This window comes from Spodoptera frugiperda, chromosome 30, assembly GCF_023101765.2.
Source record: "Spodoptera frugiperda isolate SF20-4 chromosome 30, AGI-APGP_CSIRO_Sfru_2.0, whole genome shotgun sequence".
Lineage (NCBI taxonomy): Eukaryota > Metazoa > Arthropoda > Insecta > Lepidoptera > Noctuidae > Spodoptera > Spodoptera frugiperda.
The window spans coordinates 7,525,516-7,550,158 of NC_064241.1; the positions used below are offsets into that span (position 1 = coordinate 7,525,516).

General features: G+C 34.5%; 1 protein-coding gene and 1 non-coding gene across 3 annotated transcripts in view; both read right to left on the bottom strand.

Annotated features, from left to right (window-relative positions):
• Window positions 1–550: 550 nt before the first annotated feature.
• On the bottom strand, window positions 551–622 carry Trnac-gca (transfer RNA cysteine (anticodon GCA)). The gene has a single exon. It is a non-coding gene; the product is annotated as a tRNA-Cys (tRNA).
• A 1,554-nt stretch (window positions 623–2,176) lies between these two features.
• LOC118269981 (uncharacterized) overlaps window positions 2,177–24,643 on the bottom strand; it is a 33,565-nt gene continuing 11,098 nt past the window's right edge. The window contains exons 1-2 of one of the 2 annotated variants that reach the window (XM_035585385.2): window positions 4,265–4,513; window positions 2,177–3,516 (exon numbers count right to left, since the gene is read on the bottom strand). In XM_035585385.2, the coding sequence (XP_035441278.2) occupies window positions 2,311–3,504 (1,194 nt within the window). In that variant the 5' untranslated portion in view covers window positions 3,505–3,516; window positions 4,265–4,513 and the 3' untranslated portion in view covers window positions 2,177–2,310. Of the gene's footprint in view, window positions 3,517–4,264; window positions 4,514–24,643 lie in introns of those variants that run through there. The other variant, XM_035585386.2, reaches the window with a different exon arrangement.

Consider the following 24,643-nt stretch of genomic DNA (forward strand, 5'->3'; position numbering starts at 1 on the left):
GAACTTAAAAAAGTTCAGAATTCAACAGTAATCACAAAAACAACTAGCAATGTTCATGTGAAACCATTAGTCTGCTTTATTCTAATCGCATTATGATGAGGCAAGTTTTAGCTAGAAAATTGCCCTAAAAATACATTGGGCGTCCAAAACAATAATGCAAGCGAAGTTGCCTTTACTCGTAAGGTGAAACATTTATTTCCATTTCTAGGTAGCGTGTTGTAATGTTTGTAGATTCAGTAGTTTTATCGCTATATTTTTATTTCCGCTAGTCCAACTTGCGCCTTTTTTGGAATTGAATAAAAATTGCTAGTCGCTGTGGCAATTTTGTCCGTGACTTGTTTAGTATGTTTCATTATCATTAAAATTTATAATAAATCTTGCCTGTAATAGTTACTTAGTATCTTCGACAACTTTAGCTTACTACGTTTACATTTCTAAGATGTTTCACAAAGTCATAAAGAAACTGGTTGTTTACGTTGTCTAAAGCAACAAAAAATATAGAAAACCTATGTATAAAATACTATAAAAATAGCTATGGCTATTTACTTTGAGGGGACACCCGGATTTGAACCGGGGACCTATCGATCTGCAGTCGATTGCTCTGCCACTGAGCTATATCCCCGATGAAGGCTATTGCGAAAAAGTGGTTTCAAAGCTGTCTAGACTAAATCAGGACCTTGAAGACTACCTACGTCACCTTTATTTAAGTTTGTATAAATGTAGATACTTACTTACTTAGAAGTTAAGATTTTTCTTAGGAATAATTAGAATATTTAAATGAAATGTAAACATTGAGGATTCCGGTACTTTGAGGTTAGGAGACACCTGGATAGGTGTCTCCTAGACTTGCTTAAATGACAAGACCCAAACTCCGATTAGTGACCTATTACCTACTTCTGGAAAAACCGCCACGATCTATTATGTCGGTAAGTATAAGTACCGATATAGGAAGGTACCTTAAAAAATAGACAGCTTGTCTTTTTGTAGGTTCACCTACGTAAATAAGACCCATATAAAGTCATAACCACTTCATTTACAAATGTAAGAAACGGCTAGAATAATGAAGTAGGCAGTAGATATTTCACACACACTTTACGAGTTCGCATATCAAACATTTCACTTAGACTTTTCATGAGCATGGTTCTGCATAAGTGCATTGCAGTACATAACAAAGTTTATTAACCGTTAATTTTGTTCGTACGTAGAATGTAGGACGCACTGCATGCTAATAGGGCATAATAGTCGCGCGTACTGAAATATCTGCAACGTCACTTTGTAACTTTGTTCCAGCTTAAGGCTCTTTAATACAATTATTCTGTGGAGTAGATATAGCTACATACAATGCGTGGACATATAATGTTTAGACGATACTTAGGAAATACCTTGAAAATTTCTTCAATAAAATAATTACCTATGAGTATTTATCGTGTGTATTATCTTCGTACCTTTTTTTGAGTGGGGAAAATCATCCAATGACTTATCCCGCCTTGGGCGAGGCGAGAGGGAGTGTCAGACTCTTACTGACTAAAAACCACCCTGTTCCTACTCTTGCTTGTCGAGCCGGAGCCCCGGTAAACCCGCTAGATAGTCTGCAGCTCCGGTTTCTTCGTACCTAAGTATTAATTTTAACCCTATAGGTAAGTAATTATATACTTAATTCTATAAAATGAATGTGTCCAGTAACATTGTCTTGTTCAATTTAACCTTTGAGTCCTTCAGAGTTTTTATTTGAATATAAACTTTTGGACTGCTGATAACAAATAGATCCTTTTTGAATCGATTTATCGCCTCGGGCATTTCCATAGCGCCCGTTGTCGTTTACCGCTGACATTGCCAAAAGCAAATGAAAATTAAATACAATTCGTAACAATTAGCCTCACGTCGGCAAACTGTCGGTCCCTTCTTCATTATTTATTTTGTTTCAAGGTATTATTTACACCCAAAAAGGCACATTTGTTTTGTGGAACATTCTTAGCCACAGCGTACTTAGTATCTTCTTTATAATGATTCGGATTGAATGGAGTGGCAGCCACCTGGACGTTGACACTATAGTAAGGATTGACGGTTAAAATAGGTTGTGGTTTTAATTATTTTATTAAGTTAGTACAGTTGGGTTTGTTTGTGTGCGTAAGAAAGCCTGCATTTAGGTATTGACTATAATTAAAATAACATTAACTAGATGTAATAGTCGTTTATTTGTTAAAGGTATTACAAAATCAACCAATTGACGAAAGATAAAAATATTCGGTTCGAAGAAATATATATTATATTACAAATTTTAATCCAAAATAAGTAAGTATAGTGATGTTATTATTCTAGTACAATTTCAGTGATTTTTAATTCCTTTAGGAATTCATCCAAAGCGTGCTCAATTTTGTCATCTAATTCAATCAAAGTGTTTTCTTTTTTTACAACTTTATCATAAAGTTGAGTATATACGACTGTAGGTATTTCTAGAAAGTATTTTAATATACTATTGTGCAGGTCAGCCTGAGATAGCGACTGAAATTTCTTAATATCTTGCCAGATTTGGTCAATGGGCGACAAGTCTTCAAAATGTGTAGGTAACCGTACAACTTGATGACCATTTGCTTTTATAACACGATCAACCTGAGGAGTCGTATTCATACTGCACATACAGTTTTCAATAAGACGATACAATTCGGATTTCTTCATGGAGTTAGTGTGTGGTATATTATTTTCCCGTAGCCATTTTCTCATTTCATCTTTCGTATCAAACATGGATACTTTATTAGGTTTAGATGTTCCATGTAACGGACTATTATCGAATACGATGACACTTTCCGTTTTCAACGACGGCAGCAAAATATCTACTATCCACTTGTAAAAATCATATTCAGTTGGAGTGTAGCAAAATATGCCATTCATAAAACCCTGTTTAGATACAGCGTGGAAGAATATGTGTCCATTGGTAAATAATTTTAAAGTTTTACAATTTCGAACCCAGGGTTTCTCAAAATTACATTTATCATCTATTATTCTTTCACTGACGTAATAGATCATAAGATCGCTTTGTCGAATTTTCTTCATTTTGTTTAGAAATAAACTTCTTTCAAATGTTATCTTTGGATCTTCCATAAGCAACATTTTACCATTAATAATAGTTTGATGATCAATGCCTATCATATTCATATTATGTATGAAGTGATAATAGTTCATACCACGTGTAGATGGTTCTAATATCTGTATGTAATCAAATAAAGTTTTGAATGAAGGTAGCATCTTCTTTTCATAAAAATATAGGAGATTGTTTAAAACTGTTACATGTTTACCAAAATCGACACAATGATTTATACGACATTTAGTGGACGAATATCTGCCAATAGCTATCTCTAACTTATTTCGAGATATTTCAGAGTAATGCAATACTCTTCTTTCAACATCTTCCAAAGGAATCTGCATTGGAGTATCGCCTTCGAGTTGACATTTTTGTAGCAAATTAATTATAATATTCTCTAAATCTGCTTTGATGATCGGCTCCATTATTTATTGACCCTGAAGCAAACAAAAAATAAAATTAGAACTAGGTACTATTTACGTGCGTAATTAGTAGGTAAGTATGTATACTTAAGTTCGCACGAGAAAATATCAAAAGTCATTATGAAAAAAGAAACGTAACTAACTATATGCATGTACCAATAAAGATTAATATTTCTAAAGATTGTCTTATTAATAAATTGATCTAAAATTTATTATAAAATTAAATATCATCACGCTTGATAATAATAATTTATGTAGGTACATTTCGAGCGAATCGGGCCCCGACAGTCTAGTAGATATGTACCTGTAGCGAGTTTTTACGTGTATAATAATATATTCTTATTAAAATTATTATATTCGTGCTGTTGCAATATTTATTATAAATTGTGATACCTATACCTATGTTTCATACGAAAATATTCTAATTAATAATTTTAATTACAATGACTACATCCGGCCGGCATCGTTGTCCTACTATTCCTACACAAATAACAATAAGTAAAAAAACTATACCTACCTACTATAATAATGTGAAACGAACAAACAGTTGTAAAAGTTAATCAACCGACAGACGTAATTTAAAATGTGTTTACAAATTAAAACGAATTCGTAAAACAGCTGTTGTTTAATTTCAAGCATTTTAAGCAAAATACAAAACTAACCTCAAATACGAAACTCAGACAAATGAAACTCAACCTATTCATTCATGAAATTAAACTACATGAATTTATTTTTAATATTAATACTTAATAAGTAGACTTACTAGGTGCAAATTGCAATATTCTTTCCTTTTCATTTAATACTCTTAGTCAGGAACAATAACAAATCAATATCTTCTATTGTACAATAGGAATCACATTAACTAAAGTGTATTTCTTTGTATTATGGTTACAGCTATTTAACATTTCACTTTATTTCAAAAATAATTAACATCACAGTTTAAAATTTGTTATAAAATCAAATGAAAACAAACGAAAGTCAGTTTTGTTATTGTGGACGATGACAGAATATACTAGTTCCACAGATAACATAGCGAAATCCGTACCGACCGCACAACTTTCGCAGCTAACTTCACACCATATTCTGTGAGAAAGACAAAAGTTAACGCTTTTGGATTATTATAATATTAGATTTATTTATTTTATTGTATAAAAGAATAATAATGTTTGACTGTTTGGATGTTCTTAAAATTTACAGGTAAAATATATTTTTAAATGTAAAATAATTCAAGATTTGTCTACCAAGAGAGGGCGCCACTGCGATTACAGATTAAAATATGAATATTTATCGAGTACTATGAGCTGAATGATAATATAGCTATGGATATATTTTATTGGGAATATAATTATTGCACACACAGAACAGAGAAAAAGAAGTAGAAGTAGTATGTAGGCGGGGCACGCGTAGCCCCTGATAAGTACAGATATGCTTATGTTTGTCATTTAGACGTTTGTACGCATATCAGTCTTCGTTGGACTGTAATAACGTCAACTAGACTTGGAAAAAAGCGTCAAAAATGGTAAAAAAATATAAAAATGACGAAATGTACTATTTTATAGTCAAAAGATGAAAGCCATGACAAAAATGTGCCTAGTAGTGGTATATCGTATCATCGGTAAGTGCTATTTTATTTTATTTTAATTTATATTTGGCTTGAAACTAGTGACATATATTTTTTTAAATCTACAAACTAAATATAAGTTTATGTCTAAGATGATAGGGTCTACTTTCTTTCAAACGCAAACCTGCTGTTCTAGAAGATTTCATTCGTGACATCTAAAATTTTGCTACCCGTTTAGGGATTGACATTATCGATAACAAGCTGTCGATATAATTAAAACTTTTTATTACGAATATAGATAAATACAAAAAAAAATGGATAATAAGTAACTATTAAACATTAATTATGTTGTTTTAGATTTTCGAAGAATCCAGAAATAAAAGGAAAATGGATCAAGATGACTGGAAGATAAAATTGGTTTCTTGCCACTAACTAGTACAATTTGTTTGGACCATGTTGTACAACAAGATATTATATTATGAGCATAACCGAAAAAAATGCGCAATTTTTGACTATAAATAATCAGTTAAATTTCCAGATTGTGCGGGCAGAAATACCTAATTACGTTATGTTATATTGGCCACCAACTGAAGGGAAGTAACTTTGTTTAATGTTCAGTTTTATTTTCTATTTTTTTGTAACATACGACCGTAATAAAAAAATACTTTATATATAAAGTGTGATTTTTTATTTTTGCAATACAAATTTTGTTAGAATACTACGAACGATAAGATCATTAAGACACCACTGACAAATGGTGAAGGAAAACATCGTGAGGAAACCTGGGCTTATTATTTTCTAATAACCTATATAAGTTTGAAATCGACAACCCGCATTTGGCAAGCGTGGTGATCAATGCTCAAACTTTCTCCGTGCGTGAAGAGGCCTTTGGTCAGCAGTGGCCACGTATGGGCTATTGATGATGATGATGATAGATAGATACTACTTCTTTTTCAGTCCAGTTTCAGTTTGCTGCGCCCGAGGTGAAACTAATACACCTTTTCTGCATTAGTTCATCAGAGGACGCTGCTTACTTCAAATACATGTATACTTACTTTATTATTCTGTGTACTAACAAATCTAAATCCTTCAATTATTACCTCTTTAAAATTATAGTTTAGAAAAGAAAAAAAAAAAAAAAATTTACAGTTTTACAAGGAAAGATGTTTATTCCTATAGAAATTTGATAAAATATTATAATGTATACGAGTATTAAAATGTGTTGAACATTTTAATTATATCGATAAGTAAGCTTTCGATATCGGAACATCACTAAAGAAAATACAAGCGATAAAGTAGCTAGTTAAACAAATGTCAACCTTAAAATGATAGCAATACAGCGTAATTGAATGCATTTATGATAGTGACAACTAGCGTCGAGTAGCAGAATTTGTTAGTGAAATTATGTTGCATTGAAAAAGAAGATTCTTTATTTTAAAATTAGTAGACAAGAGTGAACTCTATTAATATGTAATTAATGTGTTTTTTTCAAAGTGGTGACGGCTGATTTAAAGGCTATTTAACACGGACCAGTCACAGAAAGATTTTGCTAGTGTGACATATTATGATTATCCTGGAGATGTGTTAATTTGGGCGTGGCTTCAGAAAAATTGCCACGCTGGTTCTGATACAAACACAAGCGGTATACTATTTCTATCTCTTCTTCTCTATTCTGTGATTGCACACCACACCTAGTAATGCATAGGTCATAAGTATGCAAAGCATAGATATTTTATGCCTGTAATTAACATAATAAAATCGTAATTTTCGTTACTATAATGTCTTGACTAGGTCTTAGGTGATTTTTATTAAAAATAATAATCTCAAAACCTCGGCTTGGTTGGTAGACCTTCTGCCTGGTGGACCAACGACTTAAGAGTCACGGTATGCCATTGTGCAATGGATGCAAGTAGGTACCTAGTGCGTTGTCGTTCGGCGTGGAGGACCAGGGGTATTTACTAAAAGGGGAAGGGTTTTTTTGTCTTGTTTTAACTTTATAGAAGTTTGGAAGGAGTGATTAGCTATAATTAATCAAGTGTATTATTAGGCTAGTTGTAGTAATACTCCCTGTTTATCTCTTGAGTGAGACGAACGCTGATTTGTTAGGGCCCAGTACCTATAGCGGCTACTTTTAAAATTGCTATGGTGCCTAAGGGGTCCAATATTTAGAATTTTCTTTTTATCAGCGTAAGGATATTATAGCGATTCGTCTCCACAACGATATTCATCGGTTTGTTGGATTCACAAAGTCTCAGTTTAAATTTGTGCGCACTTCCTGAGAGTTGACCCTTTGATCACGACTTTAATTAAAGCTCTCGCGCATTTCTTAGTTTTTAAATTGCTTGATACGTCGGGTCTTAATTAAGGAAATTATACTGCACTTACTCGCTCTGCAAAAAAAGCCACAGTTAGGTTCAAACCGACCAGACATTGTACGTGTATAGGTAGGTGTTTAGTTTAATTTTTTTAACAATTAACTTCCACGCTGTAGCTAAGTATTTACCTATTATAATCATAGTTTATTTCCGAACCTCAAACAAAAGAACAAAACTCGCAAGACGTAAACAAGCAGGCAGGTCTATACGTAGGTACTGGTCTCCTAAATATTTTATTTTAACTATATGAAATTTAAATTTCCATGTAAAACTTACTATATTTAGAATAATGCAGACCGTTGAACAATGTGACGTTGAGTCAGTTATTTTCAGTTAGAAGAGGCGTGTAGTGTTGCTGAGTTGAGTATAATAGATCACGTAGTGGCGCGTAGACCGTAAACAAAGCAACCCGGCCGGCGACCTGACGCCCGGGGATGTTTATCGGGAAGCCTCGCGATGTATGTCGACGGGAACTCCACTTTAAATTTTTAAACATTCGCTTTAACGTCTTACATACAAGTTACTAGCCTACGGCGATGAGGTTCGGTCAACTAACTCTTTAGCCTTAAGAAAAATTCGGCTCTTGCCAAGAAAAATGCGCTTAAAATTTTATTAACCGTTTCTTTTTGAAAGATGAAAGTTATTTCAAAACTCACGCGGCTTTATTGACTTTAGTATAAGTAACGAAGTCGGCACTGCTTTATTTCTCATATGTGAAAACTGAATATTATATAATATGTTATAGGTCCGTATTTTTGTTTATCCAAATTATTAGACCGCAGCGTACGAGGATTTTATGGTGTTATAAAAAGTTAGTAAATTATGTTCCCGCGGCATTATTGTTTCAGCTTATATTGTTATGAATACGTCGTCATGAGCCGGGGCGAGGCGGTTGTTCAGCCTTCGCCGTATCTATTGTTCAAAAAGCCGTGCCATATCTAATTGCTGTGGGTAGCTCTTCTCTGCGCATAATTGCGATGTTCTGCTGCAGTTCAACTAGGTTTTTGTTAGGAATATTTTTAGTTTCGTGTAAGCATTCGATTTGTTTTATGCTTGTGTCCATTGTTGCAACAGTAACAATGTTTAGATAGAATTTTTAGATATGCCAGTCATCAGTAAGTCACCTATAGGTACCTGCCTATAGACACCCATATTGTTTTAATTGTCAGAACATGTCATAGCCATGCATGATGATTAACTCCCAAAAAAAGGTAAAGTAATAGTATCTACGTTATTGTGAATTTTCATCAACCGTATTATTCAGCTAACAAGACAACGAAATCTATGCTATCCTAATTAACGGACTATACTTATCCGTAGGTACTGCAGTGAAAAAGTCTTTTGAAAGCGTGGGATATTTCAAGAGCAGTGCAATTTCCCAACGTTCTGTTTGTGGTTAAGTAGCAATAGCGGATATTACAATCTTGAACATAACAATGGCTGTGTCAAGTTGTTACGCTGTCCTGGCGCTTACGAGAGCCATAATCACCCGTAACGATTCGCTTCAGTTTTCTTTTACATTAACAGTATCACGGAAATCTGAAAAAGGGTGCAAATAGAACGAAATCTTTGCGATCTTCCAAATTTAATCAAGTTAAAATTTTTATTTACCCATTCAACATCAGTAAACCCGTAAACCGTGTCTCTTAAATTCCGAAAGTGAAGATCGTATTTTAGGGAGTAAAGCTCAATTAATATACTTCTAAAAAAGGGTGCAAATAGAACGAAATCTTTGCGATCTTCCAAATTTAATCAAGTTAAAATTTTTATTTACCCATTCAACATCAGTAAACCCGTAAACCGTGTCTCTTAAATTCCGAAAGTGAAGATCGTATTTTAGGGAGTAAAGCTCAATTAATATACTTCTAAAACTAACGTTGGAGTTCAGTGGTAAATTCCATTTTTGAAGTAAAGTTGCCGGAAAGCAATTCGTCTGAACTAGTTTTTTTTCGCAATAAAACCAAATGTTCCGGAGCGTCAAAGCTCGTTAAAAGCGAAAGGCTATAGATGTAATGTCGATGCTGTAACGATCTCGGTGCAGTGGCATCCGTCACTGACAAGAGTTGCAAGCTTCGTCGACACTGCCTCACGTGTTCATATACTGCTTCATTTAAGTTTTTTTCGTAACTATAGCATAGTATAAAGAGGTCTTTTTGCTATGAATATAGCATGGACTAAAGTCTCATAGAACCGATAGAGACATAAGTACTTACGGGGTCTTTCCAGACTAGTACCTACATAATTATATTAGAACTTTACTATTACTATTGAGAAAATGTTTTTAATGATTATACCATACCATGCATTCTCTAAATACATTATTGACTGATATGAAATAATTTTGGCTAATTAAATTTGACGATGGTAACAATTATGCAGCTGTATAATGGCGGCATTTCGTGATGGCGTGATGTGGCATTTCAATTGGAATTCTATACCAGGGTCCAGGAACTCATTAGGATTTAGGACCGCATTATGGAAGCAATACCTAGGTACAGCGGTCCGAATTACAATTAATAATAGATTCCTAGCAGTTGCCACGTCAATTCACTAGGCACGCGATTTGCACAAAGGAAAAATGGTAGCCTTTATCACTTTCCAACCTTATAACCACTAAACAGAGAATACAGAAGTCATACTATACTCGTAAAACCACTCCGTACGAAAAATTAAAAAAATTAAGACAAACAAACAACACTTTTGTATGCAATACTAAGTTTTGCTAGAGCCTCGCTTTGTTAGGGTAAAAATCTAGATATCTCTATACCAAAATTCAGATCCGTACTCTTAGTTCTGCACTCTGATTGGCCGGCTCGAATGAACCAACCAATTAGAGCGCTCTCGTTTCGATTTCGTTAAACGTAAAGCAAACTCGTACTAAGCCCTCCGATCATTCTTAGTTTGAAAGTTAGCATGAAAGTTACCACACATAGAGACATCCTCACAAACTTTCACATTTATAATTTTAGTACATTAGGAAACTGAATTATTAGGGCACTTAGTACTGAGGATACTTAAGAATGAACTCTCGTTGTGAGTAAAGACACTTCATTCAATACACAGAATGAGGCATATGTCGTAGGTCCAGTATAAATAAACCAGATATATTTTTCGCAATACATTTTACAGCTGCAGCGGCGGATCTCCAATGCCCTCTACTCAGTGATCGATGGTACTCTAAAAGCTTAACGTAACACTTATTGCAAACGATGGAAAAATAGCCGCGGAAAGATGAAGTTATTTCTACTGTAATATTTTTGCTTCAGTGGAAATCGTAATTGCATACCACAATTCAACTATCCAATTGAAGCAATTATATGAACGGTAAATATTCGGTTCTTTCAAAATGTTGGAAATTAAATCGAACGTAGGATGGATGTATGAAGCTTATAAGAAATATTTTAGTCAGAATAGTGTTTTCTACTTAGCTATAAAAATATTATAATACTACTACTGTCTCTATCCAATCTTTTGGAAGCGTCTTATTCACGAACAAAGAAACTGTGCACAGATCAGATAAATATTAATTTCTTGGCAGTGAATAGGCAAGCCATTTGGGGAAACATTGAATACGTAATATTTTATCTGTGTATATGCCTACTTATTAACATGAAATGTAACGGTATTCATGCAAAGTCTTAAGTCTGGCAACATTTGCTGGCTCAATCCGGTTCCAAAATAATATTGCCGTTGCAAAGCGAGATAATTCTCTCAAAATGTTTGCCTTAAGAGTGAATAATTACAGGGGTAAGTAATTGGCCTTTTGTATTATATTATCAGTTCACAAAGATGCCTTCGCTTAGTAAACCCGCATATGAAACAGAAGGTATCTACTTCTTTGTATGATATTACGAGTGTTTATAAACAAAGATGTGCTCAGTACAGCTGAGAACAATGAAAAGTTAGATAATATCGTTATGTATATTATAGGAAAAGGAATATGTGGAATTCCGAGCCTATTTTTGTGCAAAGAGCAAGGGTTCTCAAAGAAACAAATATTTGCGGCTTTACACCGACCGTTTCTATCCGAGTTACGCTTGTACGTACTACAGTTTATTTGTCTTTTATCTTACAAACTTGGATTTTTCCCTAGTTCTGTTTGCCGTGCATTGATCTCCCAGCCTTCCACGAAATGCCGTTTCTTAGTATTATTCGTGTGATGAATAACACGAAAACTTGGCCAAATGGACGTTGTTGTTCAGCGGATGTCCACTGATGCTTTAGGCATGGAGATTATTATTTTGTTTATCTTTATATTTCTTTGTACAAGATTGTTTTTTTTTGAGCCTAAATATTCTCACCTGTCGTAGGTGGTTGTCTTGCAGATCAAACTTTATTATTCGAACTAAACACAATGTTCACCCAAATTAAGTAATGTACGTAATGTAATATTGTTAATATCATCTGTCAAGTTTGAGGCAAATTTGTCACAATTGTAATAAAGAAATAGCCATTAATTAATTAGCGCCGTCGTGTTTCTTTGTGTGGGCGGGGCTATCTTCCTGTTTGCTGACCGAGGGAAAAGAAAGTTAGATTAAATGCGATTCATTGTTCGGCCATTGTAATACTTAAGAACATTCGCCATCAGCAACCACACTAGTTAGTGGAGGGAAAGAGACTCAATTGATAAATTGAATGAAGTGCATTTAATGTGCTACAGCTTTCATTAGCGATTGGTTTGTTTTGTGGAACTTTAAATTCTTATTTATTCAATCATACCGCTTTGAGTATCGAGTGGATACTTAAACAGTTTCGGTTCTCGTAGTTTCTGAACTCCTAAATTGTTAATGTTGATCTTATATACCTCAGTATTTATCTTAAAACGTTCAGTATTTTGTTGTTGTTTGCTATTTAATTTCGTACAGTTTGTTTGTGATAGAGTAAAATATATTTCGAAAAAGCAATTTGCAATCGACCACTGACTCAAAGGGCCGAATCTCGTGAGGCATCAAGGACTCTCTATTAAAATTAGAAACTTCATTTTGGCAGATAAATTGCTTCTTGACTTTGACTATATTCAAGGTAAATACTGTCTGTAATCTGGGTCCGAGTGAGTAAATAAATTTAAAGGTGGGTACATTTCCTCCGTTTTAAGTGTTATGAAAAAACTTCGCTCCTTAGGAAATCTACTGAATCATTCGTGAACTTTAGCAATGGATTCGTGAAACACACACACACCTTTATATTACAATTAGTATATTTTATTTTTTATATCATAATTAATATTATGTTAACTTAAAAATTCTAAAAAATATGGTTTACTCACGTGCATTAATAGAGAAAAGCTCTACTAGTTTCGAGTCACAGAGGGACTCTTAATTATGAGCAGCGTGCGCAGACGCGGCGACGTCGCGCGGTCTACTGGCGTTAACCATGATTTTTAGTTAATTTAGTATGTCTCACAATAGTTATTATAAAAATATATTATTATGTCTTTAAATTGGATATTGAATAAACCAAAAGATGAGCAATTTTATGTTTTTGAATACGTTAAGTAGCTAAATGAAAAAATCAATGCATTCAATGCAATTATAGAACAGTCACGTCGATTTGTAAACGTTAAATGCCGTTAATGCGTGGAACCAGTAACATTTGTCCCACAATATCCACAATTTGGCTACAGTTTGGTGATTTACTAAAATTATCAGAGTCACTATCTATGAACCTAACTGCGCTAAATGGTTTAAGTTAGTTAGAATTTTGTAGATAATACACGGATATTGCAGCCGATAGCCGATTTTATGGGATAGTTATAGGCTATTTAGGTCTGATAGTTCTGATACATTTGACCTTATAAACAAGACCAATATCAGCTGTCTAAATATTCGACGTTGATAAACTAATTTTAAATACATGGTTTTACGCATAGCAAACCGCTAAAAGGGCACATTTCAATAATACTGTAGAGAAAACAAAGGACCATTATTAGCATCACTTCATTACTCACTCCGAGGAGCTCCTTTATGAAAAGCAGCAACTCTTGCGATAACAATTCGGATTTGTAGTATGCCCGATAAATAAATTATAAATACATTTAGCAGCGTACATTTCGAACCATTTCTCTTCTTACACGACTAGCCCATTTGCAGATCTCCAAACGGTGCCATTACTCAGCAATAAATTGGCATTTGCGCCGTCATACATAAATTACGCGAGCGCGCTGAAAACCAAGTTCTCTGGTAGACACTTTTTGTATAAATGTTACTTGTTTAATCTTTCATACTACAAATGACTATTGAAACGAGAGTTTTGTACTACGTAGTTGTGTGTGTAGGTACCTATGCATCACAGGTGAACCTTTTTATGAGGTCAAGTAACAAGTCTCCCTGACAGAATTTATGTGGCTAATTCACTACGGTTCAGCCGTGATAGATTTATGCGTTCTCTTTAGGCGTGGCCGTCTGCTGTGCTAGCGGACGTCTGTCTACAAAAAAGATGTTGAGAAGAAAAATCACACGTGTGTTTCAAACATTTTTAATTACATATGACAACATATGAAATTAGTTCGTTTGTGGCTACAAAAGCTGACTAATTGGCAACTGTATCAGTTTTGCATAGCCGCAATCCCAATATACAGTTGTCGCAAAGCCGGCTAAATCTATTATAAAGCAGCTTTGCCCAATTTATACGAATTAAAATCGTTTGTGGTATCGATTGCGTGGTAGTTACGTAGCGTGTTTGTTTCGCAAAATATGGCTGTTGATAGGTTTCGTAGAATTATTGTGTACTTATTTATTATACTTACTAATTAATTTAGCTTTTCATTATAAACAATTAAAGAGAAGCAATATTGAAAGCAGCAAAGTTAGAAGTGCCTAAAGATATTGGAAAAAGCCGACCAATTACCTATCGGTAAAAAAAAATGTTTACCATTTCGTAATATAAATATAAAAAAAATCTAGTACTTAAACAATGAAACCCCAAACTCCCTTACATACAGTAGCTATTATAGGTATTATCTTTTGATTCATAAACCTAGATTCAGTTCCAACATAAAATATGACTTCAGTCCCAATATTTGGACACTTAAGATTAGAACGGGCGAGCTTTAGGTCGCAAGCAAACGCATTAGCTACTAAGCTATGGCCTCTATGTCAAACCAAGTGTCTGTTATTGGAAGGTAAATCATGTTCGCTTGCAGTTTTCAAAACGTTTGTAGCTAGAATTATAGGTACATTACTTAGTAAGTAAGGACAAACACGCGATGCGTTTGAATTATTCATACAAGTTTCAGATACTGTTTTTTATTACTTTGGTTTGGAGTTCCATACTTCAGCGGCATTAGATTGTAGTCTTTTTTTTTGCAAGAATAGAAAGAAATGGGTATTTTTGTAGTAACAGGTGCAATAAAATATTAAATGATGATGATGAGATGAAAATCATAAAATATAAATCAAGTGTAATTGTATGTATTTTTTTAAGAAGAGAAAATCATCCAATCACGCTTTTGGGCGAGGGGGTGTCAGACTCTTATTGACTAAAAATCACCCCGGTCCCATTCCTGCTTTTCGAGTCGGAACCCGCTAGCTTGCTTGCTAGCTAGCTAGCTTTCTGAGACCCCTGGGGTAACTAGTTTCTAAGTTCGACCATAGAATTGTATTATTTATAGATATTTATAAACTAAAATTGGTACATAGATTGTGAAATAAATTTAGCGTTAAAGGATTAGAATGAATTTTAAAAAAGCAACGTCAAAAATGATTTCAATGTAATCAATCAACGCGTCTGAAACGAGTTCAGTGTAAAAACTAAAATAACGTTTTTGTCTATCATCCATTTATTTTGCTTAGCTATCGACCGTGGATTTGCTTACAAGGTTAAATAGATAAATGGAAAAGGTTAACTACAAGTAGATCAGTAGAAAACGAATCCGATGTGTAGTTATGTATGTATGTTGTGTTGTTTTAATTTTGTGCAGGACATCACTAACATGTCATTAACCGACTTCAAAAAAGGTGGTTCTCAGTTTGACCTGTATGTATGTATGTTTGTGCGCGATTATCTCGCGTTTGGCTGAACGAATTTTGGTGCGGTTTCCAGCATAGCATCAGAGTTTTTAAACTCAGAAGTTTTAAGGATATACCATACTTAAAAAATGGAGGCGATATAGGAAATTGAAGGCGGTACCCGTCTTCGAAAAAAAATTTATTTTTATTTTATACTGAATTTAGGTAACATTTTGAAAAGAGAAACATTTAAATCTGACTAGCTATCTAAAAGTACTGAACGGTGAACCTAGCACAACTGAATTGCATTAAGGTATCCATGTACCTACTAATAGGTATACCTATCGCTTTAGGTATCAATATAATCTGAATTCTATTCAGAACTTAGGTAATTCCAAATTGCAATAATCGGAGCTGTTAACAAGCAATATCTACCGCTGTAATAGCCACAGACTACCCTTTATACCGGTACTAGCCGTTGTCCATCCTCTGTTCGGAATTCTGCATACAGTTATTCAACCACGATGATTAGGCTCTGGTTAGCACAAGACTCTCAGTTACCTCAAAGGAGTCCCGCCCTATTGCTTAATAGGTAGCTAGAAGACCCGTTTCTACTAGAACGTTCATAGTAAACAGTTTAGTACATTTTATCATCTAGAATTTACGTTTGATATTAAGTATAGTTTTATTAAAACTTTCGTGAGACATTATTATGTTATCGGCTTACTCACGTAACTGTTAACGTAACGTAACAATCGCCACGTCGTGGGTCGCGGAATGCTGCTCATGAATATGAGCCTCTAGCATGGCTTGAAACTAGTCGAGTTCCTCGTCAAACAGTCATGTGAGTAAAGTGATAACATAATAATGAATTTAGGTATTTTTTGTAATAAGGTTCAAAGTTTTTCTGTCTAAACGACGGAATCACAGAAACATGTTTTCTATTTATCTCCATGATACACAAATCTAGGGAAAAGGTTATATCAGCATGATCTATGGCCGTATTCTAGCACTAACACGCACGTAACTTTGTAGGTATGAAGCAATTTTCAAAACAATCACGTCGCTTATAATAAAGGCACGTTCTTACATGAATCTTTCGCGGCTTCAGTACTAATGAAACTCATAAGCATGGTACTAATACCGGGCCATTAACACTTCCCAATTGCTATTCGAAGGGAGAGAAAAACTCCCCCTTTGTGAGCCATGACTCCGTGTCTTAAGCCTCATTAAACTTAACACACAAATTAAGTACCTAAAACATTACCCTCACATACTGTTCAGAATGGAAAAGGCCTTATAAGCTGCTAAATCATTATTTATTTATTGTATAACTAGAATTGATTTTCTAACTTGTTTGTCGTCTAGAAACACATTAAAATGTCTATCAGTTGTAGATATTTGGCTAGAAGTCCACGCTAAAAATAATTTCCGAAGAGAATTATAAATGAATAAGTCAATAAAACTTCACTAGAGTATAAAAAAAATCATTATTTAGTATCGAAGATCTCCAACAAATTGCTGTGAGAGACATTTATCAAGATAATTGCTGAAGAAGTAACGTAATCCGATTTGAATCTAAGAAAATATAAAATGGTAATTGTTTGTGTTCAATATTTCCGGTGAGCAGTGCCATGGAAAACTCTCGACCACTTAGTCAAATCTCAGTGAGACGTTCCAGCTTCAAAGTTTGCTTAATACTTTAAACGGGTAATGAAGGCATTAAAGCGCGCTGAATGCATAAGGAATGAGGTGCCGCCGCAACCTCCTATATAATTAGCTGCTTTATTGGCAACATATTTTTTACCTTACCACGTTACAATGTTGTATTCTTGACATAGTTTCCTTCTATACTTCTTTTCAACGTAAACAAAGGACTATTTTCTCTTAACATTCTTTATAACAATGTATTTACATTATAGAAGCGAAGCTAGTCTATCCACCATGACCGCTATTTAGCGGTCGGTTGATAGATCATCTATCAATAGGGTGTCGGTAACCATAAATACCTCTTTAATATAGTCCTAATCTATCAGACAGAATCTTATGAATGAGTCTGTAATTGTAATCGTCAGCTTAAACGGTCGGTTCGGCGCTTGCCAGACACAATAGATAAATTATGCGGTCTCGCTTGGACCCGTCGGGAGTCAAGGGATTCAATGACGTATTATGTATATTATCCCGACTTGTAAGTTCTGCTAAGCTACCAGTGAGACAACAGAAGGGGATAATACACCAATGTACACTAAACTTAGTAATGCTATGAATTGTTTTACGCCCAAAATCCGTACCTTCATTATTTATTTAAGGCCGTTGCACAGATTTCGTTAGGGGAACAAATTCGATTGTAGTGCAACGTGCACCCTCTGTCGGCTTCCTTGATCTAAATAAAAGATTTTTACTGTGGTAGATTCATTGCCTTAAGGTGTAGCCTGCATATGTACATTGGTATTTACTGCCGCCTCACTGGGTAAGCACACTAATAATTTGAAGTGGATTGCTCCTGCAACATTGTTTGTGACTTCTAGGTATAGTGAACATTGCATTATGTAGATGTGCTAGTACCTTGAAATGGGAATATTGATTAATATAGGCAAATACAGCTAAATAACTACTTACTTTCACGGTCTACGTGTTCATTAATTTATAAGTACTTATAATGTCTCCAAGTATCGACGTTCCATTTAAGAAGAGGAAGGCACTTGTAAAAGACGTCACCAAAAAAGAAAAATGACGTCAGAAAAGTGCTAAAAGAGAATAAAACATTTCACAATCATCGAGGAAAGCGGAAAACTTGTGCGAAAGAGTTTGTTAACTTTTCTCAGTAATTTATTGTAATAAAGGTGTGCTTGTTGTACTTTAAAAGTATACGTTTATTGAAAACTTTGTATTTCTGAAAACATTTAATTGTTTTGTAGTTCAGTTTCTTGAAGAAACTAATAACTATAAGAGCATCATTGTTAAAAGTTAGTGAGTTAAAGTTTTGGGAAACAAATCAATACTTGGGTGAGAGATCACAGTTTCCAATTTCTGATAGTAGAAAGCCCAAAATTCTCGTGGAACTAATTCCATAAAGTAATCGAGAAGGTTTGCTTGGTTTCCGTATCGTCTTGTTTAATCTCCATTCATTGCCCTCCCCTCTCGTTAAACAGCAATTTTGACGTGTTAATAGCCAAAGTTTATTTACGTTACGCCTAACGAACAAGCAAAATTAACACATTGAAATTTGATTTGATTTTAAGTGTAACTAATTCTGTGTATCAAGTTACACGGTTAGGCTGAGAATGTCGATATTGGGGCCAAACTCCTTTGGAGTAGACGACGTCAGTGGAGGGGATGTAAACAACTGATACAATTATATTATTTACACGTGGCTTTACTTAACTTCGGTTTATCGTCGTGTTCACACTGAATTTTGCGTCATGGTGGGATAACTCAAGAGGAGGAGTGAACAATGAGCAAAGCATCTCTCTTCGGGAGATTAAGAGGAAAAAGCTTCTGTCTTCTTTAAAAAAAGTGATCAAGTAAAAGACGTGATTCAAATGCCAACATGTTTTAATTTAGTTTAAAGCTAATATCTGATTACCACAAACGAGACGATGACTCCCAACTAGCTGCTTTATTGCCTACATTAAAGTACATATTTAAGAAAATTGGCCTTTGATAAGATAAAACAAAAACACTATCAACTTTTAATGCTTCCAAATCTCAAATAGCATTTTAGACAAAAAATACATTAAAAAAATTGCCCTATTTAGCTTTTATTACCTAACATAAAGCTTTTAGAATTCTTTGGATACTGTGAATGAATTGGATTCTTTCAAAATATTTGAGTAAGTATAAGCTTTTCATTTGGTGGTCTTTTACTGCAAATAATAAGGTTTCATGTTGCCCTGTAAAGAGCACTTCATTAAAACACTAATTGAACGTGATTCATTATCTGCGAGCCGGTTTATTCACGCTATTGTAACTTACAGGGTTACTTACTACATTCATTTCAACTAAAATAGATACTATCAAGCACATACGCGTGCGAGCACATTACCAGTGAATGGAGCAAAATGTAATATTCTCTAGACTCAACAACCTAAAGCTGCAACAGGAAAAGAGAGAGACGAAACTGAAAAGTGAAAAAAGAGCGATTTTATTGAGTCATAGAATTTCAAAACAGCTACCGATTGAGCTATTTAATAAATTCTTTGTTGAACCTCGGGATGCGGACGTAGACGGAATAACGATGACAATACAATTGTGTGTGAGGACGTGTGCCAACCCTAATAGTAATGGACCTCGAGTTTATTGTTATTTTATCAACATACCTAGCTACATACGTAGCACGGCACAATAGCATTTTAATGTATCAATAATGTAGGTACCTGAAAGTTAATTATTTGTTACGCCACTCCACCCACACATTTCAATATCGAAAGTCGATTTGTAATCATGTGTACCAACAACTGAAAGACAATAAATTTACAATAAGTAAAACACGCGAGCTTCGCGCGATCAAGTCGCAGAGGACAATAAATAACCTCATTTTGATCCGATCGCGTATCGGGTATACTCGAGTTGACATTTCATCGATAAAAATAAACAAATGTGAATAGAGATTACACGCCTACATGACCGTCGAAACAAGTTGGTGTATAGGTATTTAAACTCGTTAAAAAAGAGATTTGTAGAGAGGGAATGAGGCAAATCCTTCGTGGGTCTATACAAGGATCAGTGAGGAGCGCTGTCACAAGATCCTGCCCGTTAGCCGTGCGTTAATAGGATCAAACCGGGCTTTATTTGGGACGTGTCCACGCGCTTTCACCTAACTTATCGAATTTGCAAATCGGCTTACACTTCGTTAACCATATCTATGTACTGACAGATTACATTTAGGAAATAAAGTAATTAAAAAATATTTTCCAACATTTCATTAAAAGTTTTACTGAGTTTTTCTATACGTAGAACGAGAGTCATTGGAATTGGAAGTACTTTTTTATATATCTACATCTAAATATTTATATCTCGGACGTCTATTGTATTATCTGATTAGTAAACAACACAACATCAATACAACATTTTTAATGATAAAATTGTATATTAAGTTTGTCTGAATTGAATGATTTGGAGTTTTTCAATTAAAAATAACGCGATGGGCTTTAATTAAAAGGTAAGTCTCCGTATAATTGTTTGTTCAGCATCTTGTTACCATAAAGCACATTAAGTATTCTGTAAACAGTGTATTTGAAAGCCGCTGTTATTTTCCGCGGTCTATACATAATTCATGGGGATTGCACTGGTGATGGAAACAAAACAATTTTAGTTTAAGTAGAAAATAGACGGAAAGCTCCTCTCGCTTAGTCTCCTAAATTATTAACCTTTGTGAGGGCGATACGCAGAAAGGTTCTGTCTTGTTTACGCGTTAAGGGAGACAGGGAAGGGAACTTAATACCCTATATCACTGTCGGGGTAATACAAACTAGCGGGGTCGCAACCTTTTCCACTAAATTACGTATCGGCACGTGGGGTAATCCGAACTAAGTTGAATCACATTAGAGAGATCGTTTCTGTACTGAGTGCAACGAATTAACGGCTTTCGTTTAAGTGCATTTTAAATTACTATACAATTTTATCTTTAAATTAATTGTAGCAATTGTACCTTCTATCTCAGTTCATGAAATTTTCTTATGTCTAAACTCTCATTCGGAAGTTATATAGAACTGTGGATGTGGGTGTAAATACGTTTACTTATATCTAGTCCTTCCGAGAATAAAATATGTATTGTTATGGTACGTTCACGTTTTGGTTTGTCTATCTTTTCTCCTCTTAAAAACTAAACAGAATTTGACATGTGACTTAACGTGTTAGTATACGAGTGAATTCAATTCGTACAATCTTTTCTCTATGTAAAGTCAAAAAATAATTTTAAATATCAATTTGCAGAAAATAAGAACAATATTCATCAGCAAAAAATGTTCCATAAATTAAACTGTTGTATGGAACATCTCCAAGAAATTCATTCAAGTTGTTCACAGTTTTACTTTGTTTCCTCAACTTACAAGAAGTGCGATAATTTTAAGCGTTCATTGAAAATTATTGCGTGAAGCTACTAGGTGTAATATCTAATGCATAAATTATCAACTTATCTATTCCCGAACTCGCTAGGGAGGCGCCCTCCCGCCCCTTCGAGCCATAATGTGTAACGTGTGACGTACGAGCTGTCTCGCCTCGCGTTAATAATCCATCAGATTGACAAAATCTTTGCATGGGCCCGACACTACTCAAGCTTTTCTCTTCTCTAGCAGTTATCGTGTGTGAGTGTTTTTGCACTCAAAGGGCATCTTTTATAAAGTCTTGATAAGCTCTATCAACCTTTTAAAATGAAAAGGGTTTCAGTGAAACTGACAATGGCACCGAGTGTAATTCGGTGGATTTATTTAAATATCCAGCCAAAAGTTATCTTTATAGATAAGGGTATGACGGTACTATTCATTCTTAGTAAACCTTTTGAAGCACAAACTACGATGACAAAGAGATATCAATTTAAGAGCAAATTATTCTGATGGCATCACTCGAAATAAAATGACGTGAAATAGTAATAAAGTAGTAATATTTTAGCGCGGGGTATGACAGTAATTTCAGAGCAAGTAATGGAGGAATTAAAAATTAATTTCGTGAAATAAAATTTCTTGTGTGATTTCACCTTGCAGAGTGTTAGAGTAGATTTCTCTCTGGCTCTCCGGGCGACCATAACGTGCGAGTGCCACTTACCTGTTACAACTTATTGAATTATTTATGAAACTATCCGCCTTATTGGATTGAAATATCGCAGCCCTATACGGCTTATTCGGCGAACAATACCATTAAAGTGACGGGCAAGTCTAATTTAAAACTATTGTAGGTATTCCATTAAGGTGTATTCACGCCGTTTGTTCGATCGTTACCGATATTTAAGGATACAAAGTTTGTTCCACGTTGTTAGGACGTAATTGAAGTAAATGCGGTGCGAGGTGGAGAAGTACGATTCAAAATCCAATTAGACTATGAAAATTGGCGTCATTATCCGTCTATTGGAACAAGCGAGTTACTTAATGACTTCAAGTTAGCACTGAGTACTGACCGGCAATCCACGAGTAGTTAGAGAATAAAGTTTTATCGGCCAATGTGTAAGAATACTTATTCCCGTTTATTGCTCTTCGTCCAGTCATCTCTTAAGCTATTAAATTCGTCGGAAACGTCGCATAAAACGTTCGAATCGATTTCGCATAAACGATAGACGTGACCAACCAAAAAGCGTATACCGTCTAATTTATCCGGATATTGAGTTTTCTATTTATTGCAAGCGCAAGAGAAACCTACAATCAAGTTCTGTAAACTGATCTGATTGATTTGTTTAATACGTAATTAGACGCGGTTTATGTACTAATTAGTATCTAAATTACCTGATACGTAATATACCTATGATAATGATATCATAAGTACATATTATGTATATAATCTGTAATATAATATGTATAATATTATACCCTAGGTATGTAAGTACGTACTTAATGTATAAAGGGGTTTGTGATTTGGTAATAAGTGAGTCACTTGACATGACTGGGTGATGAAGTGCGGTCGTTTGCTCTTTTCAAACGTTTGTTATATATAAACTCAGTTTTATTTTCCATCTTATCAAAGGATTCATCAATGTTAAACTAATAAAACAATGAGAGTCAACAAACGTAAAAGTAAACAAAACACTTTATAAAACAAAGCCACAACATGTTGTCATATTAGTACATAAAAGATACATTTTGGCATCATTAGAGTTTTAATTAACTCGCGAATTTGGCGAGTATTCGTAAACTGAAATTCAATTAGAAAGTTTGGCGCGACTGACCATCAGATTAAGGGCTGGTCCTTAGATCGAAATTAATTGGCTCATGCAGATATTGTTGTAGCTAAGGACCCTCATCTCAGAGGATTTATGTCTAGTTGAGAGATGCAGGAATGACGACAATTTGTTTACCCTACTAAACTGGACTTTGATATTCTCATTTCTGCTTTTAATGATTTTAATACAATACTTACAAGACCTTGAAGTATGCATGTCTTTGCCTATATTTAATATGATACTCTAATAGTTTGCCCAGAACTTTGATAGTATCTAAGTCTAAGTATACGGTACATATTTATATTTGATGGGTCGACGTTTAGCCGCTATCTCGCCTGGTGGTAAGTGATGATGCGGCCTACGATGGAGCACGTCTGCCCATGAGCAGCCTTCTTAACTTTAAGCATAATAAGAGTAGCGATAATAAAGTTTACAATCAAGTCCATTATAAAATACAATTTAATTTTAGATGAAAATGAAAATGTAACAGTAGATCTACGCATACAGAAAGAAATAAGCTTCCAATGTGAATATAGATTTATCAGTTTTAACGTAAACGATTCTAACTAAACAAGCTCGAGCGAATCGACATGAAGAGCCCTTGAACTAGTGGGGCGAATGCACTTCTATCACAAGCAGGCTTGGTTATAGAGGTTAACTGGGAAACAGAAAACTTAGCTTACCTTCATTCCTACATTGTGTAGCCAATCGAGTAGTTTCTTATGGGAAGAGATTAATATCTATTTTATTAATAAAAACGTATAAATTTGTTCTAACAATTATTTTTAATTGAACTCTTTTACAAAAAGTAATGATGGTATAAATGTGTAAAAATTTTGACAAAACAATATATGCATAATTTCCTAATCAAACTGTATACGGTTCCTAGCGGGTTTATCGGGGCTCTGCTCGAAAAACAGGAGTAGGAACGGGGTGGTTTTTAGTCAGTAAGAGTCTGACACTCCCTCTCGCCTCACCTAAGGCGAGAGAAGTCATTAAATGATTTTGCCCCCTCAAAAAAAAATCTATATACAGTTTTCTTTTATTCGCATGCCTTGCATGACGATCATCAGACTCAACATTTAGGGTTGGCTTAAGAACAGTGTTATTATAATTATTTTGGATATATTGTACCTATAATACACAGTTTTAAAGATGAAGGCAATAAAGATGATGACGGGGTATAAAAATTAAAAATCTTCTTAGTCCATCAGTTAGGTAAAGTAAAAGTATTAGACTTACGTTAAACGAATCAAAGTTGAGCTAACTACATCATTTATAAGTACTAAACGCACACGAAAGTGACGTCACGCGAGATTTCAAATTGTTTGCAGGAAAACAAAAATTATGCATGTTTAACGTTTTTAAATAAATCTACGAGACATTAAAATAG